The sequence below is a fragment of the Guillardia theta genome (assembly GCF_000315625.1).
Source record: "Guillardia theta CCMP2712 unplaced genomic scaffold GUITHscaffold_51, whole genome shotgun sequence".
Lineage (NCBI taxonomy): Eukaryota > Cryptophyceae > Pyrenomonadales > Geminigeraceae > Guillardia > Guillardia theta.
The window spans coordinates 22,535-43,872 of NW_005434623.1; the positions used below are offsets into that span (position 1 = coordinate 22,535).

Sequence of the window (21,338 nt, forward strand, 5' to 3'; positions counted from 1 at the left end):
TTTGCCCGGCGGGCCCGGGGCCCGGGCCGCCCGGCCGGCGGCAGTGCGGCCCGCCGGCCGGCCCGGGCGGACACCGTACGGTACACGGCGGTCACCGTCACGGATCGGCCCCGGGCCGCGGTGACATTGTGGCACATTTACTCAAAGTTGCGCGCCCGGACCGTACTCCGAGGGCGCGGCGAGCGGAGCCTGACTCGAGGCTCGCGAGGGGGCGCCGGGCGCCCGGCCGCCCGGCCCGGGCCCCCCGCCGCCGGCCGCCCGCGCAGAGATGTAACCGGTGGACACGTCAGAAATAACGGAATACATGGCAAGATTCTTCGCCGAGGATGGTGTCAGAGGAGGACAAAGAAGTAGAAGCTGGATGACACAGGCTCTCGAGATAAGGACAGGACGAGACAGAGGCAGATAGGGTCTTTGAGGGGGTGGGGGGAGGATACAAGGTCGACGATTATGACACTCGGGGTTGTAGAACATCGCTAGAATCATATTTTCATTGTCAAAGGAATTAGTTTAGCTAGGAAGAATACGGACTGATAAACTATCTTGTCATGAAGGACAAGTCTGTCATTCTTTGCAGATGTTGCCATCTCTCTGATCTCGTCCTGCAGTATGATTCGATCGTTGAAGCTCGCTACTGTTGCTGCTCTGTTGGTTCTTGCTACTGTCGGAGCTGAGGCCAAGAAGAAGGGTCCCAAGGTCACTACCAAGGTCTTCTTTGACATCACCATTGATGGCAAGGACGCCGGTGAGGCTGCAGAATTGATCTCGACCCTCAGTTGTCCTGACTGCATTTATCTAGGCCGCATCGTGATGGGGCTCTATGGCAAGAGTGTCCCACAGACTGCAGAAAACTTCCGCGCCTTGTCTACTGGCGAGAAGGGATTCGGTTACGAGGGATCTATCTTCCATCGTGTGATCAAGAACTTCATGATCCAGGTCCTTCAATATCCACTTTGTCCTGAGATGTACACCTTTGCTTACCAACAACAGGGTGGAGACTTTACTCGTGGAGACGGTACCGGCGGAAAGAGCATCTACGGAGAGAGGTTTGCGGATGAGAACTTCAAGTTCAAGCACACCAAGGGAGGATTGCTCTCCATGGCCAATGCTGGCAAGGACACCAATGGCTCGCAGGTTGTCATTTGCGGAGATTCGTTTGCGCATTTGACACTTCTCAGTTCTTTATCACCACCGTGCCCACGCCCTGGCTCGATGGCAAGCATGTACGACAGCAGCTGGAGCTCGGAATCTTGAGAAACTGAATTTGATTGTGAATCAGGTTGTTTTCGGAGAGGTTCTTGAGGGTATGGACCTCGTTCATAAGATCGAGAACTCCAAGACTGACGGCCGTGACAAGCCAGAGAAGGAGGTGTCTATCAGCTGCAGTTAAGTTTCAGCCGCCTGACCTCATCATGTTCAGGTCAAGATCGCCAAGTCTGGAGAGCTCAAGGAATAAGTGTACTTTGCGCGAGAGAGTAAAACAGCCAACGCACTCCAAGCGAATTTGCTCTGATACTTATTCATGTACTCTTCAGCCTCAAAACGGTGATGCTCGATGAGCCCATTGATTGGATATGTCTACGAACTCCTAGATCAGTGGCATCTCAAATCTCTTAATTTTTTCGTTGTGAAAGTCTTGTAGAATATTCAACCGGCAGATATGATTATCAGCCAAGAAATGTTAGTCAACACGTCCCTGTAGACATCTCATCTTCTGGTGCGTCATTGAGAGACGATGGTGTAAGCGATTCCGGTCTTTGCCTTGACCGTCTGGCACAAATCGATTAAATTAAAGCAGCACAAGAGACAAGAGGGATCAGTCGCTAACCTTGATGCGCGAGAGGCTCATGAGAAGAAGGACAAACGCCTTGGTCTTCACTCCAAGTTTGATTTTTTGCTGCAAGCACGCCAGGTGAACAAACAACAGCAGGAGATCGCGCATACCTGCATCTCTTCTATCGTGAGCGCGTCTGACCCTCCCGCCATGTCTTGTTCGAATCTGCAATACCATAGCATCAGAGTACTGGAGCGCGTGCAAGAAGCTGACCGCTTGTCCGTTACGAACTCGTTTATCTTCTTGATGGTAGTGTTCAGTTCGTCGCAGCTGGGAGGGTTCAACCAGAGAGAAGAAAGCAGAGGGATCAACCTGATTTGGTGCCGAAGATAATCGGGAACAGCAGCAAAGTCCTCCCCCGATACCTGAAGGGCCAGATCAAACCCTTATGGGTCCAGGAGGAGATGACTTTACCTCAGCCATAAGAGGGAACATGCTTTCTCCTCGAGCCTCTTCGGCAGGCGCCTTGAGTACTTTGGATCTTGAGGTGATCTGTAAGGAGGAGGCCTCCTCTTGCTGAGCTGGCAGCTCTGCGGGAGGAGCAGGTGGGTTGGACAGAGCTTCTGCCTCGCATTCTGCAGATCCATCTTCGATGTCTCACAACTCATAAGATGTAAATCTACCAGGAAGATGGAATGGGATCTTTTCCGGGGATTTCTTGGCTGCTTTAAGGAATTCATACTTTCCATGCAGAGGAGAGAAATTGAAGTTTGGAGAACTGTTTTCATCTGTTCGCATGCAGTCAGACAGCATGAGATTCGATTAACCTGAACCAGGTTGGGACTTGGGGGCACTCGATTCAATCTCCTTCCTCTTGTTAGTCACTTCAAACATAAGGCTGTTGTCACCTGGGTCGCCTCCTTCAGGGCAGCGGGATGTTTGCTTGCAGCTTCGTTGAGAATTCCCAAGGAAAGCGAGGAGATGGCGAAATCCTCGAGGTCTGGCGTCTTCGGCTCCACCTGCTCATCCTCAACCTGTGCCACATGCAAGCACGCGAGACCTGCAGGTATGCGGGGACTGGCGCGGGAGACTCGAACTTGACTCCGACGCTGACGTCAATTGACGCTTTCTTGACGCATGGGGTCAAGGTCTCCACCAGCGAGAGCTTGCTTTTGTCCTGCATACAATCTGCCAACATGTGAGACGACTGGTCTTTCCACCCCTCTCCCTCCCCTCCCCTCCGCCTCTCCTCTTCGACATCACCATCATACTCTCCTCTTCCTCTGTCTTACCAAGGCTTGCATCAATGTCGTGGAGGCACTTGGCATTGAATGGGACATATCCGTTGGCCTGCACATGTTGTCACTCTACCGAGGTGAGGGAATCGAACTCACAGGGTCGGACTCAAGTTGGCACTCGAGACAGTCGATGAGCTTCTGGTTTTCTGCACTCATGCCTTTGTATACCTTACAGATCTCCTGGAGAGATGGTCACTGCTGAAATACGTGTAAGAGGATTTCACACATGCAAAGTAGGAGAGTGCAAAGAATGCAGAAGTCGACTGATTTGATCTCTTGTGCTGTGAACATCATCCTGCGTTGATTGAGATGAGAAAACAAGACCAGCAAGAATACTTTCATGTCCTCCAGGAAAGGGATCCTTGACGCCACCGCCCCTGAGGAAGCCGGAGGATGCTGCAAGGCGGCCTGCCATGTGTTTCAGTAGGAAGGAAGGTTCAGAGACGGTAGTGACTCGAGGAGTCAACGAAAATGTCAGCCGATAGAGTCTGATATCATAACCCAGCTTATCAGTGAGAACATTGCGATTTGAATGAGGGTTCGAGCAAGGATCGCCACATCAGCGACGATGGTTTGATGATTCCGTAAATTATGATAAAGGAAGAAGCAGGAGCAACATAATGAGGATGAGTACAAAAAGACCCTGTGATCTCTGATATTGCGAAGATGAACATGACGGCAAAAACCAACAGTGATGATGACAACCATATTGCATGGTGACTGCAGTGATGCTAGAAGAAAGTATGAATGCATGCTCGATAATCTTGAATGCTAGATGATTGTTTGAACAACAGCATAATGATTTGGTAGACGAGGAGGAGAGGGAAAATCATGGTGGGAGCAGGGGAACGATTGATGCAGTGAAGATTATCCTCCTCACCTTCAGTTCTGCTCTGTCTTCGTCTACTGCCATGGCAAAGGAAGAGAGCTCATGGAGGAACGTCGCCATCACGCCGATTCAAAAATTGTCTTGAAGCGGGCCAGCCGATTATTTTTGTATAATCATTATTACTGGTTAGAAGGTATTATTATTACTCTCCTGATTGTCCTCGTACTGATCTTTAACTTAACTTTGAGTAAAGGAGCCTCCTTTATGGCCCCCTGAGGGGTCATTTAACCGGAAGTTCACTGAGTTGCTAGTCAGTACGATCCGATCCGCCGGACTGGGTTTACGGCCCGGGCGGTCCGAGGTCGGAGGCTCAGGCTGTTCAAGCCGCAGTGGGTGACTCGCCGTACCGTGTCGGGTGACGGACTGATGACTCGGATCGGAGTCACTGACGCCGCGCACGGTACTCCGCGGAGCCTCGGAGCGGAGTCGACGTTCCGGGCCGGTGGCACAGGCTGACCTGTCCGATCCGGCCGCCGCGTGGGCCCGCCGGGTTTAAAGAGATGCGGCAGCGAACTTCGGAAGCCCAAAGGACGGTTGGCCGGGAGCCGCCGGGTCACTCGGAGTACGGTCAGGCTCGGCCGCCACGGTGACTCTGGCTACCGTAGTACCGTCCGACCAAGAAGTTCCGAACTTCAGTTAGTCCGAGTCACTCACAGTAGTGACCTCGGACGGTAACTTTGAGTAAAATACTGAGTAAAGCCTTTACTCAGCCGAAGACCGTGTACTCTCATTTACTCAAAGTTAAGTTAAAACTTTCATCAGTACGAGGACAATCAGGAGAGACGACTGGGAGGCTTGGAGGCTTGACCCTGACACTGTCGCACAGTGTCAGTGGCCGCGCAAACTTAAATTTAAGACCGTATCGGATGTCTTTAGTACTGCGCCGTAACTCGAGCCGATCTCTGTCCGATCACCGTGGCAGCGGCCGGCTGTGAGCCTCCGGGCCCCGGGTGATGATCTAGTGATGAAATGAAAGTTCGAGTCATGGGCTTTTTTAAGTTGTCTGGTACGTCACCGGCCCCCCTGACCCCTTCCAGGGAATCAGGGGGTACCGTGCAATGAATAAGATGGTGGGGGTCTACCCGGTCCCGGACCATTGACTGCTGACTGGATGATGGACGAAAAGAATAGGTTTCGACCGTTTATCCACTCGTTGGACTCTTATGGAGTAAACCCAAAATAGTGAATATAAAAATACAACAAGTGAGACGTTGCATTTATAGAATTTTTCATTCAGAATCTCGGGCGAGTATGTGAAGCAGTACGAAATCGCAATTCATCATCAATATACTCAAGCTACCACCCCCTTCAGTACCCCACCATTCTCCTCTAAAAGCACCCGATCAATTTTACCCCCGTTGAGTACGACTGCACCCTTCGACTCTGCTAGTCATCATCATCACCCCTCCCTCCGTCATCACTCCCCCATCCTCCCCATCCACTCTTTTCCTCTTCTTTCCTCGCTGTCAAGCTTATCTCCTCCAAAACAACTTTCACGGATCTTTGACACCTCTTGAGAGGAAACTAGAACATGCGCAACAAACATCCTCCTCCCCTCGACGTTGAACCGATTTCGACTTCATCTGCATTGAATGGTCGAAACTTGAGTAGACGAATGTCAACTGAAAATGCAATTCCAAAGCGAACCTCACAGAAGTCACGGAGGCTTACAATTCATTCTGTTGAGGAAGTCACGCGAAGGCCGTCAATCAAAACGAAGTCTCACTTGATTCAAAGCCCCAAGACTCGCAAGGTCTCCATTGCTGCAATTCCCAACAAACACTCCTCTCCGACAAGCCGCAAGTCGATTAGCCTCGCCAGAACAGAGTCGGCGAGCAGAGCCAAGACATCGTTGTCAAAACGACTTTCTCTCCCTGCAGATATTGCGACTCTGGTAAGCCTACGCTTTTGATAGATCATATGTACCACACATTTGACCTTCGTGCTTACTGATCTCTTTTTTTCAGCAGGAGATGTCTGATATCAAGGCGCCAACAAAAGAAGAGCTTAAAAGACCCGCGTCTTCACAAAAAAATACTTCATCCCTTCTGGCAAGGACAAGAATGCAGAAGGCTGCGAGAAAGATTCAGATGGCTATGGTGGATATCATTTTCCATGCATTTGCAGTATCTTATATTGTCACAGGCTTTCAGCCTCTCTTCGCAAGTCCAGGCAATGAGGAATCAAATAGACAGCGCCAACGAAGAAGTTTTGAAGGCCCGGGCAGTTCTCGAGCAAGCGCATGAAGAAATACAATCAGTCAACATCAGACGAGGATGGCTCAAGATGTCTTCCTCCAGAAAGCTGTTGAGTCCTGGTCGTGGGGTAAGATGTCTGCATCTCCCTTAGGGCCTCTGACTTGAAAGCAGCTAAAGCTCCCCAGATGGCCTTCACGAAAGGGAGACGCAGCTGGCTGGAGGCTTCATAGCTCTAACTCTCCTTCTTCCAAGCTGGCTAGATCTGGATCGCACAGGCTGTTATCAAAGAATGCTTTTGTTGCTAGACAACCTTCCATGCGGTTGTGCTCCGACGATATTATTGATGAAGAAGGAAATGTAAAAACAGATGACCAAGTAATTCTTGCTTCAATGCGAAACAGACAAAATCCTTCGGAGGGCAACAACTCAAGTTTTAAGTTGAAGAGAGCAACCACGTTTGTATCCAAGACAGAAAAGATGAAAATTGAGCAGTTCCTTGCACAGAACTCTTTCAAGAAGAAGTCAACCGAAGCAAAGAATTTGATTGTGCGTGGCTCCAGCAAGAAGCTGATCAGCCCCAAACTCATGGAGCAGCAAACGGAAGTGACCCAGCGCAAGGTTGCTGCGGAAGACTCAGTTGACGATGATGCAAAGGAACACGAAGTGTCAACTTGGAGTCCTCAGGCCTGTAGAAGATACTTACCTGGAATAGGTAAAAAATGGGTCAGGACAAGCCATGGTTGTGCTGTCAAGGTCTTGGATGACATTTTGACACCAAGAACCATGTTACGAAATGCAGCAGAAGTATTTTAGATGGCTGCGATTGAATGTATGAATAAATATTTGGAATATTAATGGAAAAAATTGTGATATAATTGTGTCAAAAGGTTGAAACAATGTCGGGTAAAAAGATTCACTTCATAACATTGTAAGCCCCTGTTGCTGCTTTGAGGACAGTCGCTTGCTTCCGTCTAACGTTTCCACTATCTGCATGTACAGATGTGATCAATTTTACATCCAATGCGAGTTGGTGGAGAAGAAATTGGTCGAGTTGATGGATTTCTTCTTGTTCCTCTGAGAATCTCCTGCATCCCAAATTAACATGGGAAGCACAAATAATCTTTCAATCTTTCACCGTGAGCAGCCAACGCCGCAGCGATGGGGTCCGAAGAATCACCAGATCCAGCGGCATTTGCAACAGCATCAATGCCACCAAAGAGCATCTGGAAGCGCTGCTTCCTGTAATCGGACTGCTCCTTGTTGCTATCGGGAAGGAATTTTGCGATCTAGACGAAACGTCAAATACTATCAAACAAGCAAGCCTCGAACGAAATGAACAAGGCAAGGTTGGCATATAAATATCAAACGCATGCAAGACGTGACATAAACCAATGGAGATATCATCAACATGGAAGTTCATCGCTTACAAAGAACCAGATTCTCGAGTGAAATGCAAAAGCAGATGGCCCCAAATAAAGATGAGAAATAGCCACACCAGATGACAGACAGCAATGCAAAAAGTAAGAATTGAATTGTTCGCATTACAATAACAAGGCTTCAAAAACATCAGAAGAAAACTGAATTACAAAATGCATCATCATAATCACTTCGTGCAAAGGGAAATTGCTGCCCGAATGTAACAGCATTGAAAGCAAATTAGCTCTGGGAAGGGGATGTGCGGGGCAAGCAATCAACGTCATGAAGGAATATCAATCTTTCCAATCATATTTCAGGCTTGACATACAATCAGAGAGTCGGGATGAAGCGCTAGGGCGTAAGGGAGAGTAACATTGGATTGTTTTGCTCACCATTGCGGGTACCGCGGGTTTCCGGATTTAGAACTTAAAAGGACCCCAAGGCTTTTGTATAAGTAATAGAGAGTGATGTCGTAGATATTTATAAAGTAACTTATATATTGCAGTACCTTTTTACATGTGTTCGAAAAATCATTATATAAATGTGGTACAATATATAAAATGAGGAAAAAATTGTCAGAACCACAATCCTTCAATTGCTTCGTACATACATAAACTTCTATAAATAAATCTGTACCATAATGACTTAGATATAACTCATTTTATTTTGTTTGCGACGTAGTGCGGGCTCCCGGGCCCGGCGGGCCGCCAATCAAGATTCAAACTCGCCACAACTACACGCTGTCTGCTACACGCCTTTTCAAAATTGAGCAGGCGTAAATTAAAAAGAGGGTTGGCATCAAAGTAGAGAGGACAACGAAGGACAAGAGACAAGAGCAGACGCTCGAGGTGAAGAGAGAAGTGAAGGAGTGAAAGGAGATCGTTGCCAAGACAATGATGACCTTGTGGCCCAGGAAGAATGCTACAACCTGCCTTCCTGCCGAGAACTGCGTTCTCCCCCCATTTATCCTTTCAACCACACTTGCCCACTCGCCAGCGAGTCTCGACCGGTCAAAATATTTTTCTTTTTGCTGTTCCTGTGCTGCTTCTCTAAGGTTGGACAATGGCAGGGATGGCGAAGTCTCTCTCTCATCCGACTCCTCCCACACTGACTAGGAAGCAAGTATTCTACCTCGGCCTGCTGTGGCTGTTTCAAGCGATTCCTGCGATCTCCAAGGAGGACAGCGGTCTTGCCCTTCAAGTTGGGCTGGGAACATGTTGCCCGTGCGAGGTAAACATTCTTCGCTACTTGTCCCTTGATCTGACTGTATCGCTCTCCTCAATTTCCCTCATTGGACTGAGTCCATTTCTTCTCTGCTTCAGCTCCCAACATCTTCTGACCCCGACGAGAACAACAAGATTTGTGATGCAGTGGGTCCTCTTGCTTGTTGCCTGAGAGCTCTGTGCCGTTGAGCACTCGAGCTCGAGTTTCGTGGAGACTCTTCGATTTATCGCAGCGAGTGAGTCCGTTTGATCAGACGAAGCGCCAAGTGCTGGATGCGTTGAGAGTCGGGTATCGCTTCGTCGACACAGCTGCTCACTACAACAACGTGAGCGAGGAGGCTACTGGCCCCGACTGAGCCTGGTGGTAGGAGCGATCCATCGGAGAGGCGATCGATGAGGCGGTGAGGGCTGTGGGTCTGAGATCGCCGATTGACTGCGACCCTATCGTCGCATGCTCGCGGCAGGTGGCTTCTAAACTCCTCCAGAAGAGCGACGTCAAAGTTTGCTCCAAGGTGACTCGTGGGAGATCGCTTGACTGGTGTGATGGCAGTGACTTGCGCCTCAGATATGGTTTGATGACATGGGCTACGACCAGGTTGTTTTCTTTCCTGTCTGTCTTGATGCGATACGATGTAGCTGATCCGTGAATCGAGATGAGACCTTTGTCTTCACATGACGACCTTGTCGGAGCTAACATGCATGATGCTGTATCAAGACAAAGAAGGCGTTCGGCTTGTCCTGCTCAAACCTCAATGTCGACGACTCACTCGAGCTGATGCTCATCCACTTCCCGGGAACCATCGATACGCTTCAGAGCCCCGCGAAGAACAAGAAGTGCTGGGCCCCTGCTGGAAGATGCCGCCCTGACCAGTTGCTCCGTCAGGTTGAGGAGTGAAACATGGAGGGCCCTGGAGGATCTGAAGATGGCGGGGAAGGTGATTTCATTGGGCTGAAAGGCATGCGATGACAGGAAGGCGGCAGGTCAAACACATCGGGGTGTCAAACTATGTCAGGAGACACATGAAAGAACTGTTAGCAAGTTGTCGAATCAAGGTTGAAGTGCTCTCCTCCTCCTCCTTTGCTTTTGCACAACTTTTCAAACTCATTTATCTCCACTCTGCGACTCCACTCCACTCTGCTCTGCTCTACTCGACTCTACTCGACTCGACTCTACTCTACTCTGTCTGCTCTCTTCTCTCTGCTCAAGTTCCTGTTTTTTGAATCTCTTCTTCTGCTGATGTTTACCTCCTGACGTCTTTGATCTCAGCCGGATGTGGTACAGATGGAGATTCATCCCTACTTTCAACAAAGGGAGTTAGTGAGGTAAGCAGGGCAACACAAGTTTCTTCCTTTTCTCATTCTTCGCCTGCAGTTTCTGCCAGCAGCAAGGCATACAAGTAAGTCTTGGCGCTCGGAATGAGACCGCTCTTCTTTTACTGTTCTCTGTCTGGAACACGTCATGCTCACTGTTTCTGATTCTGTCTGCTCTGCTGCCTGGTTGCAATTCTTCTCATATCATGGTTGAGTTTTGTTTCATCGATTTCACTCGTTCTTTCACCTTTCAGGTACATGCCTCGTCTCCCCTCGCTCATGGTGACCGACAACTCCTGCAAGACCCCACGCTGCACAAGCTCTCAAGCAAATACAAGAAGAGCGTCCCTCAGGCACATTCAGACATGATCGAATTTTGAGGATGGCGATGCATTGATGGGAACGATGTTGATGAAGTGATGAAAGGGATGATGAAACTGATCGTGAGGAGGAGGATGTTGATCTTTCCATCAATGCTTTGTTAACTCTTTAAACTCTAGGTAATCATCCGTTGGCTTCTTCAGGAGAACATCTTGCCAATAGTCAAGTCCGAATCAAGTGCAAGGTTGCTCTATGACAAATGATTATGATCATAACGTGGATGAGAGTGCTTGAATACTTGATAGAAATAAGGAAGGCATATTGCTACTATGTCACTTCAACCTTGCAGATTGCAGGAGAACTTTCAATCAACTGATTTCAGATTGACGGAGGAGGTGAGATCAAAGTTTTCTGTACCCTCCTCGTTCTCTTTTTCTCTTCCTCCTGCATGGTGTGAACAATCACGTATGTTGAGCAGAAGAAGGGGCAGATGTAGCAGCAGAGAACCAGCAGTGTAGGGAGTCAGCACCATCAGAAGAAGAAGCAGGAGCAGGAACATGTGCAGGTGGAGAAGGTACAGGTGCAAGCGTAAATAGGTCCAGCAGCAGCAGCAGCAGCAGCAGCAGCAGCAGCAGCAGCAGCAGAGGTGTGGTCAGCTTACAAGTGAGTAGACATTTAATGTGGATGCAGCATCTCTCTCTCTCGGTGTGATGCTTCAAGACTGAAAGGATGACAGGAGCTGCAAGAAATCAGAAGCCTGGACAGAGACAAGAGGGTTGGTTTCGATCCAAACTTGATAGTGTAATAACATTCAAATCTCATTCAATATTGATGGTACATTCAAACCTCTCTTTGATCTTCTCTTGAAACTTCTCTCTGCCCTCTCCCCCCCCCCCCCACCCCCTTCTCTTCCTGGTCCCATCTCCATCACCCGTGGGGCCTGCAAGGAGGAGGGAGAAGCAACGGAGCCTTCGGCGACCCGTCTTCCCCCAAGTTCTCCTCGAACCTCAGTGTAGGGATCCCAGCTAGGGTGTTCCTACAAGACAGTCATAGAGGCTCTAGAAACTCCGCTGCTTCACCGACGAGCTGGGAAATGTTCACGATGAGGCCCTAAAAATAACCAGCAGGTCAAGAACGAAAAGACAGCGACTAAGGATGACTCTTGGCTACATGTTGTTATATGACCCACAGCTACATGTTGTATGACTCTTTCTCTACCTCGCTTTGTGACTTTTCTCTACCTGTTGTGTTGTAAGTCAAGTTCAGCCTTGGAAGAGCAACGTCATTGTGCTGAGAGCTGCAAACATTCAACAATCTTCATGCCATGCCATGATTGACCTGTTTGTGGTATGATGCTGATGCTGATGCTGATCTTGCTGCTCCTCTCCCCTGGCGTGGTTTTGCTGAGCCTGGTCAAGACGACAATCACGATTTGAGGCGCAGGTGTCAACTTACTGACTTTGTTCAGCTTGACCTGCCTCGTCGACCTGTCGAGGTTCAGCAACGATGACGAAGAAAACAACAAACGTCACATCTTTCTCTTCTCGGTTGCATCATCTACTTTCAGTCTTGTTCGTGTCAGAGCAGGAAAGTCGACTGTGATTTCTCGAACTCACTTGAAGTCACTCCAAACTCGTAGACTCAAAGTTGCAAAGACGTTGTGACCGAAGTTTGAAACCCAGCTTGATGGAATCTGTTTCATCAGACATCAGATATGGATTCTTCTCTCTTGGATCTTCACGCAGCATTCAAATATTATAACAAAGTGGACGGCATCACAATGAAAATCAACAATGACGAATACGAAAACAACTTTTAATAGCATCATCAACAACATCAGCGGCAGATCAGCAGCATCGCCATCGTCATCGCCATCGCCATCGTAATTGTCATCGTCATCTTCATCGCCTCTCACTCTCTTGGGTCGGAGGATCACAAAGCTCTCGCTGCTCTTGCTCTGTTGCTCTACGACCTGCATGTCCTCCCATGGCCCTCGCCAGAGACCCTGCCTGGCGTGAAAGTTGACAAGAGAACAGGAAGACAAAGATGAGGGAAAGAGTTGAGATAGGAAGCAGGAGGGTTCAACTTTTCGTTGGCAGAGATCTGAAAGATAACTTCAGCCGACTTGACGTCAAACTCGATGGAGGTGTAGGGAAGTGACCTGGAAGGGTTGTGAGGAGTCGGAGAGGAGAAGACGTAAAGGTATGACGAAGAGGAGAAGAGCGACAACAGATGACTGAGCAACACAAGATTTGGAAGAGAATGGAAGTCACAGTAGAGCAGCACCAGCAGGGATTACTTATTACCAGGCCTTGCAAGGCGCGAGGGGTCCCATGAGGCTCTTGCGGTAAGCAGGAGAGGAGGAGATCTCTTCGAAACTTTCACTTGCTCTTCGAACTTCATTCCTTGCTGTAACTACACATCAGAACAGCTCGGTGCTTCTACTGCCTTCTCCTCTCCTCCCTTCCCCTCCTGCCTCCTCCTGACCTTCCGCTCCTTCTTTCTCTCTCTCCTCTCCCCGTCCCTCCTCCTTGCTCTTGCTCTGACTTCTCTACTGTCTCAGGGTCTTTACCCGTCAAAGATTTTGAATTCGCTGCTTTAGAGTTGACAGACCTGCAAGCACGCAAATGAATAAAAGACAAGAAAGACATTGAGCTAGGAGGCAGACAATAAAAAGCAGGAGGAAACAAAATGCAAACAAAATGGTGGATTGAAAGTTTGACAGGAATGCAGGAGGAAGTGCAGCAGCAGCAGCAGCAGCAGCAGCAGCAGCAGCAGCAGCAAGAAGAAAAGGAAGAAGAAGCCGTGATAATGAATATGATCATCATAAGAAAAGAAACATGAAGACGAGGGAGGGAGCAGAAGACGAGATGGCGGCGATGACAAGAGGAATAGGGGGAGGAAAAGAAAGGAAGGTAGCGAGATGCATGGAGGAACAGAACAGGAGGCTGACCTATAAGGAGTGATGGTGAGGTCGAGCATGAGTTGCTGTCTCCTGCCATCTCTGACTTGTCTGCCAGTACAAGAGAAGATCTTGAGGGAGCAGATGGCAGCAGCGTGAATGAAAGAATTATTTCTCTGCCAGCAAGCTCGTGAGTGCAGACAGAAAAAACAGTTCAAATCATATCACATCACATCACATCACATCACATCACATCACATCACATCACATCACATCACATCACATCACATCACATCACATCACATCACATCACATCACATCACATCACATCACATCACATCACATCACATCACATCACATCACATCACGTCTTTCTCTTTCTTCTCTGCCTCCTACCGTCAGTGACTTCAACATCTCCATCAACTTCCTTCCGGAGACAAACGAGACTCCCAGCACTGTCTCCTCCTTCACCAGCGTCACACAAACCATCTTGGGTGACTCCAGCAGGAAGATGGTGCAAGGATTCAACCAGAACTGCTCAAATCATGACATTCTCAGCTCATCCTTAACCTCTCTCACCAGCTCCAGCTGCCTCCCGTCTCTGCTGTCCCCCGCAAACATGCACGACCCCTCCTGCACACGGTTGACACGATTGCCTCTTCCTCCTCTCACTCATCCATCCTCCCATTCATTCTTCCTCCTCCTGCTCCCCCTCCCACCCCTTCTCCAGCCCCCCACCACCCCTCCTCCTCCTGCTAAGCTCTCCAGCTCACCCCGGCCTTGATCTTGCCGCCTGCGATCTCCCGCCTCTTCGTTACTTCTCCTATCAACAAATGTCGACTGTCGGCGCTGGCTAGCAACGAGGAGGAGGAGGGGAAGGAGGAAGAGAGGAGAGTTTCTTCCTCCAGGACGAGGATTTCTGCTGACACTCCCTTCCTCCATTCCTTCATCTCCTTGTCCTGGTCCCCTCCCACCGCAATCGACATGGACATGACGGTGACCCCCGGCTGCTCCTTCAAGCTGCGTCTTCCTCACTCACCCGCACATGCTCCCCAACGCCTCACCGTTCTGTCGGGAGCAGAGGAGCCCGGAGCGTCGGGAGAGTCTTGCCCTGAGCTCGCAGAGGACGACGAGGACGAGGAGGAGGAGGAGGACAGGGCCGAGCACGAGGAGGAGGATGAGGATCTGGGGGGAGGCGTTTGGGCATCTTGGTGGGCTCTTTCTGGTGGGGCTCTTCCATCAAGGACAGCTGGGAATCCGTAAACGTCAGCTGGGGATTTGCTGAGGCAGCGGCTTACAAGAGTAGGAGAGTCCCGAGAGAAGGATGGCAGCTCGTAGCTGGTGTCGAGCTGGGAAACAGATTCGTCGCCATAAAGAGCTTCAGGTCTGTAGGGCCGTTAGCCTCCAGAGCTGCCCATCCCGCCACTCACTCCTCCCGGACTTCAGGTGGAGGCGGTGTGCCAACTTTCTCAGCTGTTGTAGTGGGGTGATCAGCAAAGAAAAACGTCAAACGCGTCAGTCAAAGATCGGTATGGGGTGACCCCCGGCCTCTCGTTTCTCCCCGAGCGCTAGTGAATTGAAGATCGCGAGAACTACTCGCTCAGCTACCTTCCTTTCCTCTCCTCCCCTCTCCCCTCTCCCCTCTCCCAGTAATAGAGCGACGTTGCAGTGGACAAGAGCAAAGAGGAGAGAGAGGAGAGAGTCGAGGAGAGTCGAGAGAGGAGAGAGGAGAAAGGAGAGAGGAGAGAGGAGAGAGGAGAGAGGAGAGAGGAGAGAGGAGAGAGGAGAAAGGAGAGAGAGGAGAGGGCATAGAGGAGAGCCTATCTTTCCATCCTCTCCACCAATGTCTGATCCCTCTTCACTTCTTCCTTCTCTTCCTCTCCCTCCTTGTCTTTCTACCCTGTTGCATATTCTCCTCTGTTGAGGTTACCGTCATGAACTTCAGTATCCTCCTTGTCCTGGGACATTTCAGCATTGCCGCACATTCCTCAGTTCTTTTCACCTTCTCATCCGCATCGGTTGACATTTGATGGGAATTCATATCCTCCTCTCCCTTGCGATCTTTGCAAGCACTACATCAAAAGGTTGAAAGCAATGTTTCAAACCCGACCTGGTGAAAGAGGAGGAGAAGGGGGAGGAGACATCACCGGAGGAGAAGAAAGAGTATGAGATGAAGAAGCGGCAGCAGAAGGAGGAGGAGGAGGAGAACGCAGCGGGGGAGGGGGAGGAAGATCTTTGTTGCTGCCCCTCAGCTGCTCTAGAGCTCGTCGCTTGCGCTCGGCAACCTGGTTGGCACAAATCACTGATCCAGCTGAAAGCCAACAAGCAAGAAACAACCTTTGACTCCTCCTCGCTTGAATAAAGCTTCATGCTCACGTTCACTTTCAGGTATTCTTTCAAATTCAGCTGCAGCAGTCAAGACGTCAGATCAGTCCTCGACTCTCCTCCCCCTCCTTCACCTCCATTGCTCCGTCTTGCTCGTGTGCTCCCGTGGACATTCTTCTCACAGAAGCAACCACCTTTGTTCCTTTCATCTATCCGCCTGAAACTTGAGGTCATACCTCGTTGTACGGTATCGGCTTCTCCCAGTCTCGGCACTTGTTGTAAATCTCCCGCTCTGTGTTTGCCCTTCACGTAGATCAGCAACGAGCCAAAGGAGGGTCTCAGTACTCGATCGCTAGCGCATGCCTCACGAGCATCTCCGCCTCATCCTGCTGCATCCTCAACACCGGATGACACTTTCAGAGCCCTACCTTGTCGAGCCGAGAGCTTGTCTCTTCCGCCCGCGGTGCTGGTGGTTTGGTAGCGACGTCAACCGACAGGGAGGGAACTTGGATAGAGTCCAAGTCTAGCGGACGAAGAGGAGAATCAGAGCGAGAGCCAAGCAGGTGGCCGCAAACCGTCCTCATCCTCGCTCACGTAACTATCATTGGTCCCCGTCAGAAGGTCGTTAGCTCCCTTGGTGGAGGATCAGTCAGCAATGATGCCAAGGCACCCTAGGAGACCTTGTGATAGCTTGACATCATGGCTGACATGGATAGAAATCTCTTGGCCACACTGCGCAAGCTTGAAGACTCATCAAACAACTCACGTGTAGAAGCGCGATGTCACTCTAACCTCAATCCTTTGATATCCATCACCTTCTGGACCAGCCTCCCCCACTTGCTCACTGCAGACGAGGCTGTCACTTTAACAGCAACAAGCGCAAGGCAAGCTCACCGTCCTCTCTTCGCTCATTCTGTCTCAGTTTCTCGAGCATCGAGGCATACTCCCCCATCTGCTCCTCTTTCAGCCGAGCATCCCGCAAATTCGCCTGCTCAGCTTCTGTTTGGGACAGAGACGAGATTAGTGTAGCCCTCTCAGAGAAAGAGATGAGATTACCTCTCCTCCTCCTCTCCTCCTCGACTTTCATCTCCGCTTCCATCCTCTCCTTCTCTCTCTTGGCTGCCTGCCGCAACCTCGCTCCTGCCCGCATGGTTTGAGGAAATCACTCCTGAGGAAAGGTTTGACCGCTGTCAAAGTCTACCCCCATTCTTCGGTTGATGTCCCCACTGCCGGCCCCCGGCGGGCCCCGGTGCCGCTGAGCGTGACTGAGTGAGACCGCCGTACTGATTTTTAACTTAACTTTGAGTAAAGGTGGCGCAGTGCCCGCACAGTGAGACGAGGCTGGAGACAAAAACCAGTGAGAGAGACTCGAGAGATCAGCACTGAGTTAACCGCCGCACTTACCGCACTGCGAGACGAGACTCACACGGAGAGAAGCAAAACCAAACAAGAAGTAGCCGATCTATGACCGTATTGATCCATCTGATAAATCACATGGCGGCAGAAGAGGAGGTGAAGTTTCACACGGTTGACGAGGCTGACGATGATTGAGAATTACACCGAATCCAAGCTATCAAAAGTTCATTATACAAACTAAATCTACGACAATGCAAATCCAGAAATCACTGTAAGTGCAACGAGCGCACCAAATCAAAAATCCTGATGAACATTGCAGCGAAAAATTTATCCGTGAGATCCTCGCAGTGATCCAATGACTGCAAATACCAGAAGCTTCCCAGCTCCTTGGTCCTCCCCTTCACCGCTTCCCCTTGTGGAACACCTGCAGGATCGTCCCGAAGATCAGCTGCAGACCAATCGCATACCCCAGCACGATCAGTAGGTCCTTCCACACAGGCTTATCCTCCATGTTGTAGAACTTCAGCACCGCCTTCCCGTCCGCAAACTGCGGGCTGTTGACAAAGTAGTCGATGTTCTCAAACTCGTTCACCATGAACGCCCTGAACACGTACGTGTGGAACGCGATGTAGTACCCCCAGATGAAGTAGTCCGGGATGTCGTCCTTGATCTTCATGAAGCCCTCGCACAACATGAAGAAGCCGTACACCGCTGCCCCCAGCGCGATCCCGATGATGTAGTGAGGCACCACCGACGCCACCACGCACATGAACGCCTCCGCTGCCATCAGCGCAAGGAAGAGGTCGAGAAGGAAGATGCCAAAGCCCGTGAGCCCCGACGGCAGCACCACCAGGATCGTACTCAGCAGGGCGATCATGAACAGCCCGGGCAATGACATGAAGAACGTCGCCAGCACATAGGCCGGCACCACATACCAGCCGTTGGCTCGCTCGCGTAGGAACACAGCTCGCTCCACGATGAAGAAGGGCAGCACCGCCACCGACATGAAGGTGAGGAACGCAGCAACAAAGAAGAGCATGGTGATGCGACTGTTGATGTCCGACGGCCCCAGCTGGAGGTTCCAAAACATGAAGCCGATGATCGCGCACAGCATGGCGTACATGATGAGGCGGACGAGGAAGATACCCGGGTTACGCGCGTTGTTGAAGAAGGCTCGGTGCGACAGAATCATCAGCTGCACCAGGAACCCGTTGGTCTTCTTGTGTGGATGGATCTCGTGCTGGATGGGAGCGGCAACTCCCGCCGCGAGCGCCATGCCCTCGGGCTGGGTCTTGAAGCCTTTCGAGAGCGCCTCGATGTCCGCGTGACCCTCGAAGTCCGTGTTGGCCAGCCTCAGGAAGAAGTCTGCCGGGTTCGACTGGCTCGGGCAGGGATACCCCATGCGCGCAAAGTAGTCCACCGTCGTGCTCGCCGTCCCGAAGTAGAGGCACTTGCCCCTAGACAGCAGGAGGAACTTGTCGAAGTTGGCCCACACCTCTGACGGAGGCTGGTGGATAGTGCACACCACCGTCGTCCCCATCTTGGCCAGGTGCGACAAGTGCTGCATGATGTTCTCTGCCGCAGCCGAGTCGAGGCCTGACGTCGGCTCGTCCAGCAGGAGGATGGAGGGGTTCCGCACCAGCTCCACCGCAATCGACAGGCGGCGGAGCTGCCCTCCGCTCAGCCCCTTGCGGAACACGTCTCCTACGATGGTGTTGTTGCACGAGTCCAGCCCCAGCACGTGCGTCACGTTCTCCGCCCGCATCCTCCGCTCCTCCCTTGTGCTCTCCGAGTGGGGGATGAGCAGGTCCGCCGCGTATGCCATCGTCTCCTTGACCGTGAAGGGCGTCTGCAGCGCGTACTCCTGCTGCACGTACGACGCCACCAAGCTGAACGTCTCGTCGCGCACCTTGCCATTGACCAGCACGTCGCCGGAGAACTTCCTGCCCTTGCGGTTGGGGTCGATCCTCCCGGCGATGGCGTCGAGCAGGGTGGTCTTGCCGCCTCCCGAGGGCCCGCAGATGGCGAGCATCTCCCCGGGCCGGACGACGCCAGAGAGGCCGTCGAGGATGCGCTTGTCGATGACCTCGGTCTTGCCGGTCTCGGGGTTCTTGCGCTTGAGCTTGACGTCGTAGGTGATATCTCTCCATGAGAGGGTGACGGGGTTGATCTGGAGAGTGCTGTATGCGAACGTGTCGGCAGTCGATTTGCCTTTCAACCTGCTGCAGTGTTAGAAGATGAGCTCGAGCAATCACGCAAGGCTTACAGCTCATGTTTGTGTTCCGCGGTGGGAGGAGGAGGTGCAGTATTCGGGACTTGCTGCATGGGTGAGAAGGCAGGGACGCTAGGAGACTCTGGGCTGATGGGGATGGTGTAGGAGGCGCCATCGGAAAAGCCGATACCTCCTTGTAGATGAGCGGCTTGCATGTCAGGCCGCTGCATGTTCGTTAAGCCACGTTTCGCTTGCTCGCTTGTTGTTCGAAGGGTTTGCAGTTCCTTTTATGCTGCTTGACCCCTTTCTTTCACCCTACCCCCTTCTCTACCATGGTAACCTCAAGTTTGACCCCGAAAATGAGGGTAGGGGTGGCTGTGGTCTGTTGTAGGACAAATCACTCCTACCCTATATTTTCCCAATCATAGTACCCACCTTTTCCTGCCCTCTCAGGTATTGCAGGGGTTGGGTCGCAGAATCAAAGGTTTGGATTATTTCCTACAAGACGGTGGTAGCAGATGTCCTAGGAAAGTCAAATAGCTCATAGCCACAGGGATCACTTGCTTTGGCTTCATAGGTGGTCATACCTGCGATACCACCTCGAGTCTTAGCAAATTTGAATTTCTGCTGACAAAGCAGTACTACTGGGGCGCTGACAAGGTACTGCAGAACTCTATCAGGACCGGTACTGTCAAGCGTGATGCTAGTAGGGGTGGTTGTGTACTGCAGCCCCCGCGGCGATTCACAGAGAATAACACATGAGCATGGGAGAAATCACAGAGAGTGACACGAGGCAGGTACAAATCAATGACTGCGGCAGTCACGCACTCTCACCCGCCATCACAGATGGTCAGCCGCTGCCACTGAGATCCTCGTCGGTACTGCTGGGCTGACCCAAGCAATCAGTACTGGCATTGTTAGTTGTTGACTGAACTTTACTATCTCAGCGTCAATCCATCAAGCCTTTTAAAGTTCAAGATCAATCGAGTGACGGCGTGACCGTACTACGGTACGGGGTCACCGGGTGCCCGCCGCCGCAGACTCGAGCAAGTGACTCCCTCACAACTTGGCAAATACGGTCCATCCTGGCAGTTTCGGAGGAGGCTTGCCAAGTTGACCGGGCTGGCCGGGCCCGGCCGGGGGCCTGATAGCCATCACTGACTGTCAGTGTCCTTCACTCGGAAAGTTCAAGTGACTGAGCACGGGCTGGTGAGTCCGCCGACGGCTGTAATCATCCGAGACTCGGGCGGCAGTGACGGTGAGACTGCCACGGGCCGGGGCGGGGCCCAGTCCGATCAATTGAAACTGTGACTGAACTTCCGACTCTTGAAGGAAATCAGCTGCCAAGTTTTACTCAACGTTTGAACTAAAACTTCTAGTTAGTACTTGTCCCCACATGGTTGTTCTTTACTATTGTTATGAAACAGTATTTACTACCGTACCTCGGGGACGCCGAATGGAACACTGGCACCCCTGCGGTCTTGCGCCTCAGTAAATCTATCAGGGTGATAGCCAGAGGTGTAACGTCATCATACCTTAGGGTCATAGGGCTGACCTAGGACCAAGAAACGTAGCGGAACTAACTGAAACCACCTCGACTACCCCACCCCATGACTGTCAGCAGCCATCATCAACCTGTGGAGGTAGTCAAAGGGAAAGGGTCAAAAGCTCGAAATATCAATTCAGGGAGCAGCTTTGAGACAGCAGCTTCATTTCCCATGCAGCGGCCTGACATGCAAGCCGCTCATCTACAAGGAGGTATCGGCTTTTCCGATGGCGCCTCCTACACCATCCCCATCAGCCCAGAGTCTCCTAGCGTCCCTGCCTTCTCACCCATGCAGCAAGTCCCGAATACTGCACCTCCTCCTCCCACCGCGGAACACAAACATGAGCTGTAAGCCTTGCGTGATTGCTCGAGCTCATCTTCTAACACTGCAGCAGGTTGAAAGGCAAATCGACTGCCGACACGTTCGCATACAGCACTCTCCAGATCAACCCCGTCACCCTCTCATGGAGAGATATCACCTACGACGTCAAGCTCAAGCGCAAGAACCCCGAGACCGGCAAGACCGAGGTCATCGACAAGCGCATCCTCGACGGCCTCTCTGGCGTC

The 21,338-nt window shown here is 51.2% G+C and overlaps 7 protein-coding genes across 7 annotated transcripts; 3 read left to right on the forward strand and 4 right to left on the reverse strand.

Annotated features, from left to right (window-relative positions):
* Positions 1-606: 606 nt before the first annotated feature.
* On the forward strand, positions 607-1,501 carry GUITHDRAFT_164051 (cyclophilin B; the record flags this gene model as incomplete). The annotated part of the gene is made up of 6 exons (XM_005829513.1): positions 607-745; positions 800-936; positions 991-1,134; positions 1,179-1,223; positions 1,280-1,369; positions 1,421-1,501. 6 exons carry the CDS (start codon positions 610-612, stop codon positions 1,454-1,456), a joined length of 588 nt encoding a protein of 195 aa, XP_005829570.1. The 3' UTR covers positions 1,457-1,501.
* Positions 1,502-1,722: 221 nt separating this feature from the next.
* GUITHDRAFT_141024 (hypothetical protein) lies at positions 1,723-4,021 on the reverse strand (the record flags this gene model as incomplete). Its single annotated transcript, XM_005829514.1, has 14 exons — positions 1,723-1,770; positions 1,829-1,897; positions 1,945-1,999; positions 2,048-2,104; positions 2,147-2,199; positions 2,249-2,409; positions 2,458-2,562; positions 2,602-2,647; positions 2,683-2,808; positions 2,835-2,962; positions 3,067-3,124; positions 3,169-3,252; positions 3,409-3,480; positions 3,953-4,021. 14 exons carry the CDS (start codon positions 4,019-4,021, stop codon positions 1,723-1,725), a joined length of 1,131 nt encoding a protein of 376 aa, XP_005829571.1.
* Positions 4,022-5,384: 1,363 nt separating this feature from the next.
* Positions 5,385-7,016, forward strand: GUITHDRAFT_153476 (hypothetical protein). Its single transcript, XM_005829515.1, has 4 exons — positions 5,385-5,855; positions 5,929-6,060; positions 6,107-6,286; positions 6,331-7,016. Exons 1-4 carry the CDS (start codon positions 5,577-5,579, stop codon positions 6,970-6,972), a joined length of 1,233 nt encoding a protein of 410 aa, XP_005829572.1. The 5' UTR covers positions 5,385-5,576; the 3' UTR covers positions 6,973-7,016.
* A 42-nt stretch (positions 7,017-7,058) lies between these two features.
* GUITHDRAFT_153477 (hypothetical protein) lies at positions 7,059-7,445 on the reverse strand (the record flags this gene model as incomplete). Its single annotated transcript, XM_005829516.1, has 2 exons — positions 7,059-7,244; positions 7,295-7,445. Coding segments are annotated over 2 exons (225 nt in total), but the record flags the coding sequence as incomplete, so codon positions are not given.
* Positions 7,446-8,637: 1,192 nt separating this feature from the next.
* Positions 8,638-11,285, forward strand: GUITHDRAFT_164052 (hypothetical protein; the record flags this gene model as incomplete). The annotated part of the gene is made up of 13 exons (XM_005829517.1): positions 8,638-8,805; positions 9,032-9,124; positions 9,167-9,310; positions 9,364-9,393; positions 9,514-9,632; positions 9,682-9,733; positions 9,780-9,851; positions 10,066-10,121; positions 10,171-10,195; positions 10,364-10,462; positions 10,610-10,674; positions 10,780-10,825; positions 11,167-11,285. 13 exons carry the CDS (start codon positions 8,638-8,640, stop codon positions 11,233-11,235), a joined length of 1,038 nt encoding a protein of 345 aa, XP_005829574.1. The 3' UTR covers positions 11,236-11,285.
* Positions 11,286-11,357: 72 nt separating this feature from the next.
* Positions 11,358-16,807, reverse strand: GUITHDRAFT_141026 (hypothetical protein; the record flags this gene model as incomplete). The annotated part of the gene is made up of 27 exons (XM_005829518.1): positions 11,358-11,466; positions 11,649-11,671; positions 11,769-11,839; positions 11,886-11,917; positions 12,047-12,123; positions 12,346-12,439; positions 12,517-12,591; positions 12,918-13,043; positions 13,384-13,508; positions 13,729-13,866; positions 13,912-13,965; positions 14,106-14,352; positions 14,397-14,581; positions 14,631-14,718; positions 14,763-14,805; positions 15,263-15,290; positions 15,335-15,385; positions 15,670-15,738; positions 15,792-15,851; positions 15,894-15,960; positions 16,003-16,043; positions 16,086-16,180; positions 16,233-16,290; positions 16,338-16,398; positions 16,450-16,501; positions 16,552-16,656; positions 16,714-16,807. 27 exons carry the CDS (start codon positions 16,805-16,807, stop codon positions 11,358-11,360), a joined length of 2,268 nt encoding a protein of 755 aa, XP_005829575.1.
* A 606-nt stretch (positions 16,808-17,413) lies between these two features.
* Positions 17,414-19,455, reverse strand: GUITHDRAFT_111280 (hypothetical protein; the record flags this gene model as incomplete). Its single annotated transcript, XM_005829519.1, has 2 exons — positions 17,414-19,232; positions 19,280-19,455. The coding sequence occupies 2 exons, from the start codon at positions 19,453-19,455 to the stop codon at positions 17,414-17,416; spliced, it is 1,995 nt and encodes a 664-aa protein (XP_005829576.1).
* Between the last annotated feature and the right edge of the window lie 1,883 nt (positions 19,456-21,338).

Coding starts and splice junctions, on each gene's coding strand:
- GUITHDRAFT_153476 (XM_005829515.1), top strand. CDS start 5,577: ATGTCAACTGAAAATGCAATTCCAAAGCGAACCTCACAGAAGTCACGG. Junction 5,856..5,928: donor CTGCAGATATTGCGACTCTG/GTAAGCCTACGC, acceptor TCTTTTTTTCAG/CAGGAGATGTCTGATATCAA. Junction 6,287..6,330: donor TGTTGAGTCCTGGTCGTGGG/GTAAGATGTCTG, acceptor ACTTGAAAGCAG/CTAAAGCTCCCCAGATGGCC.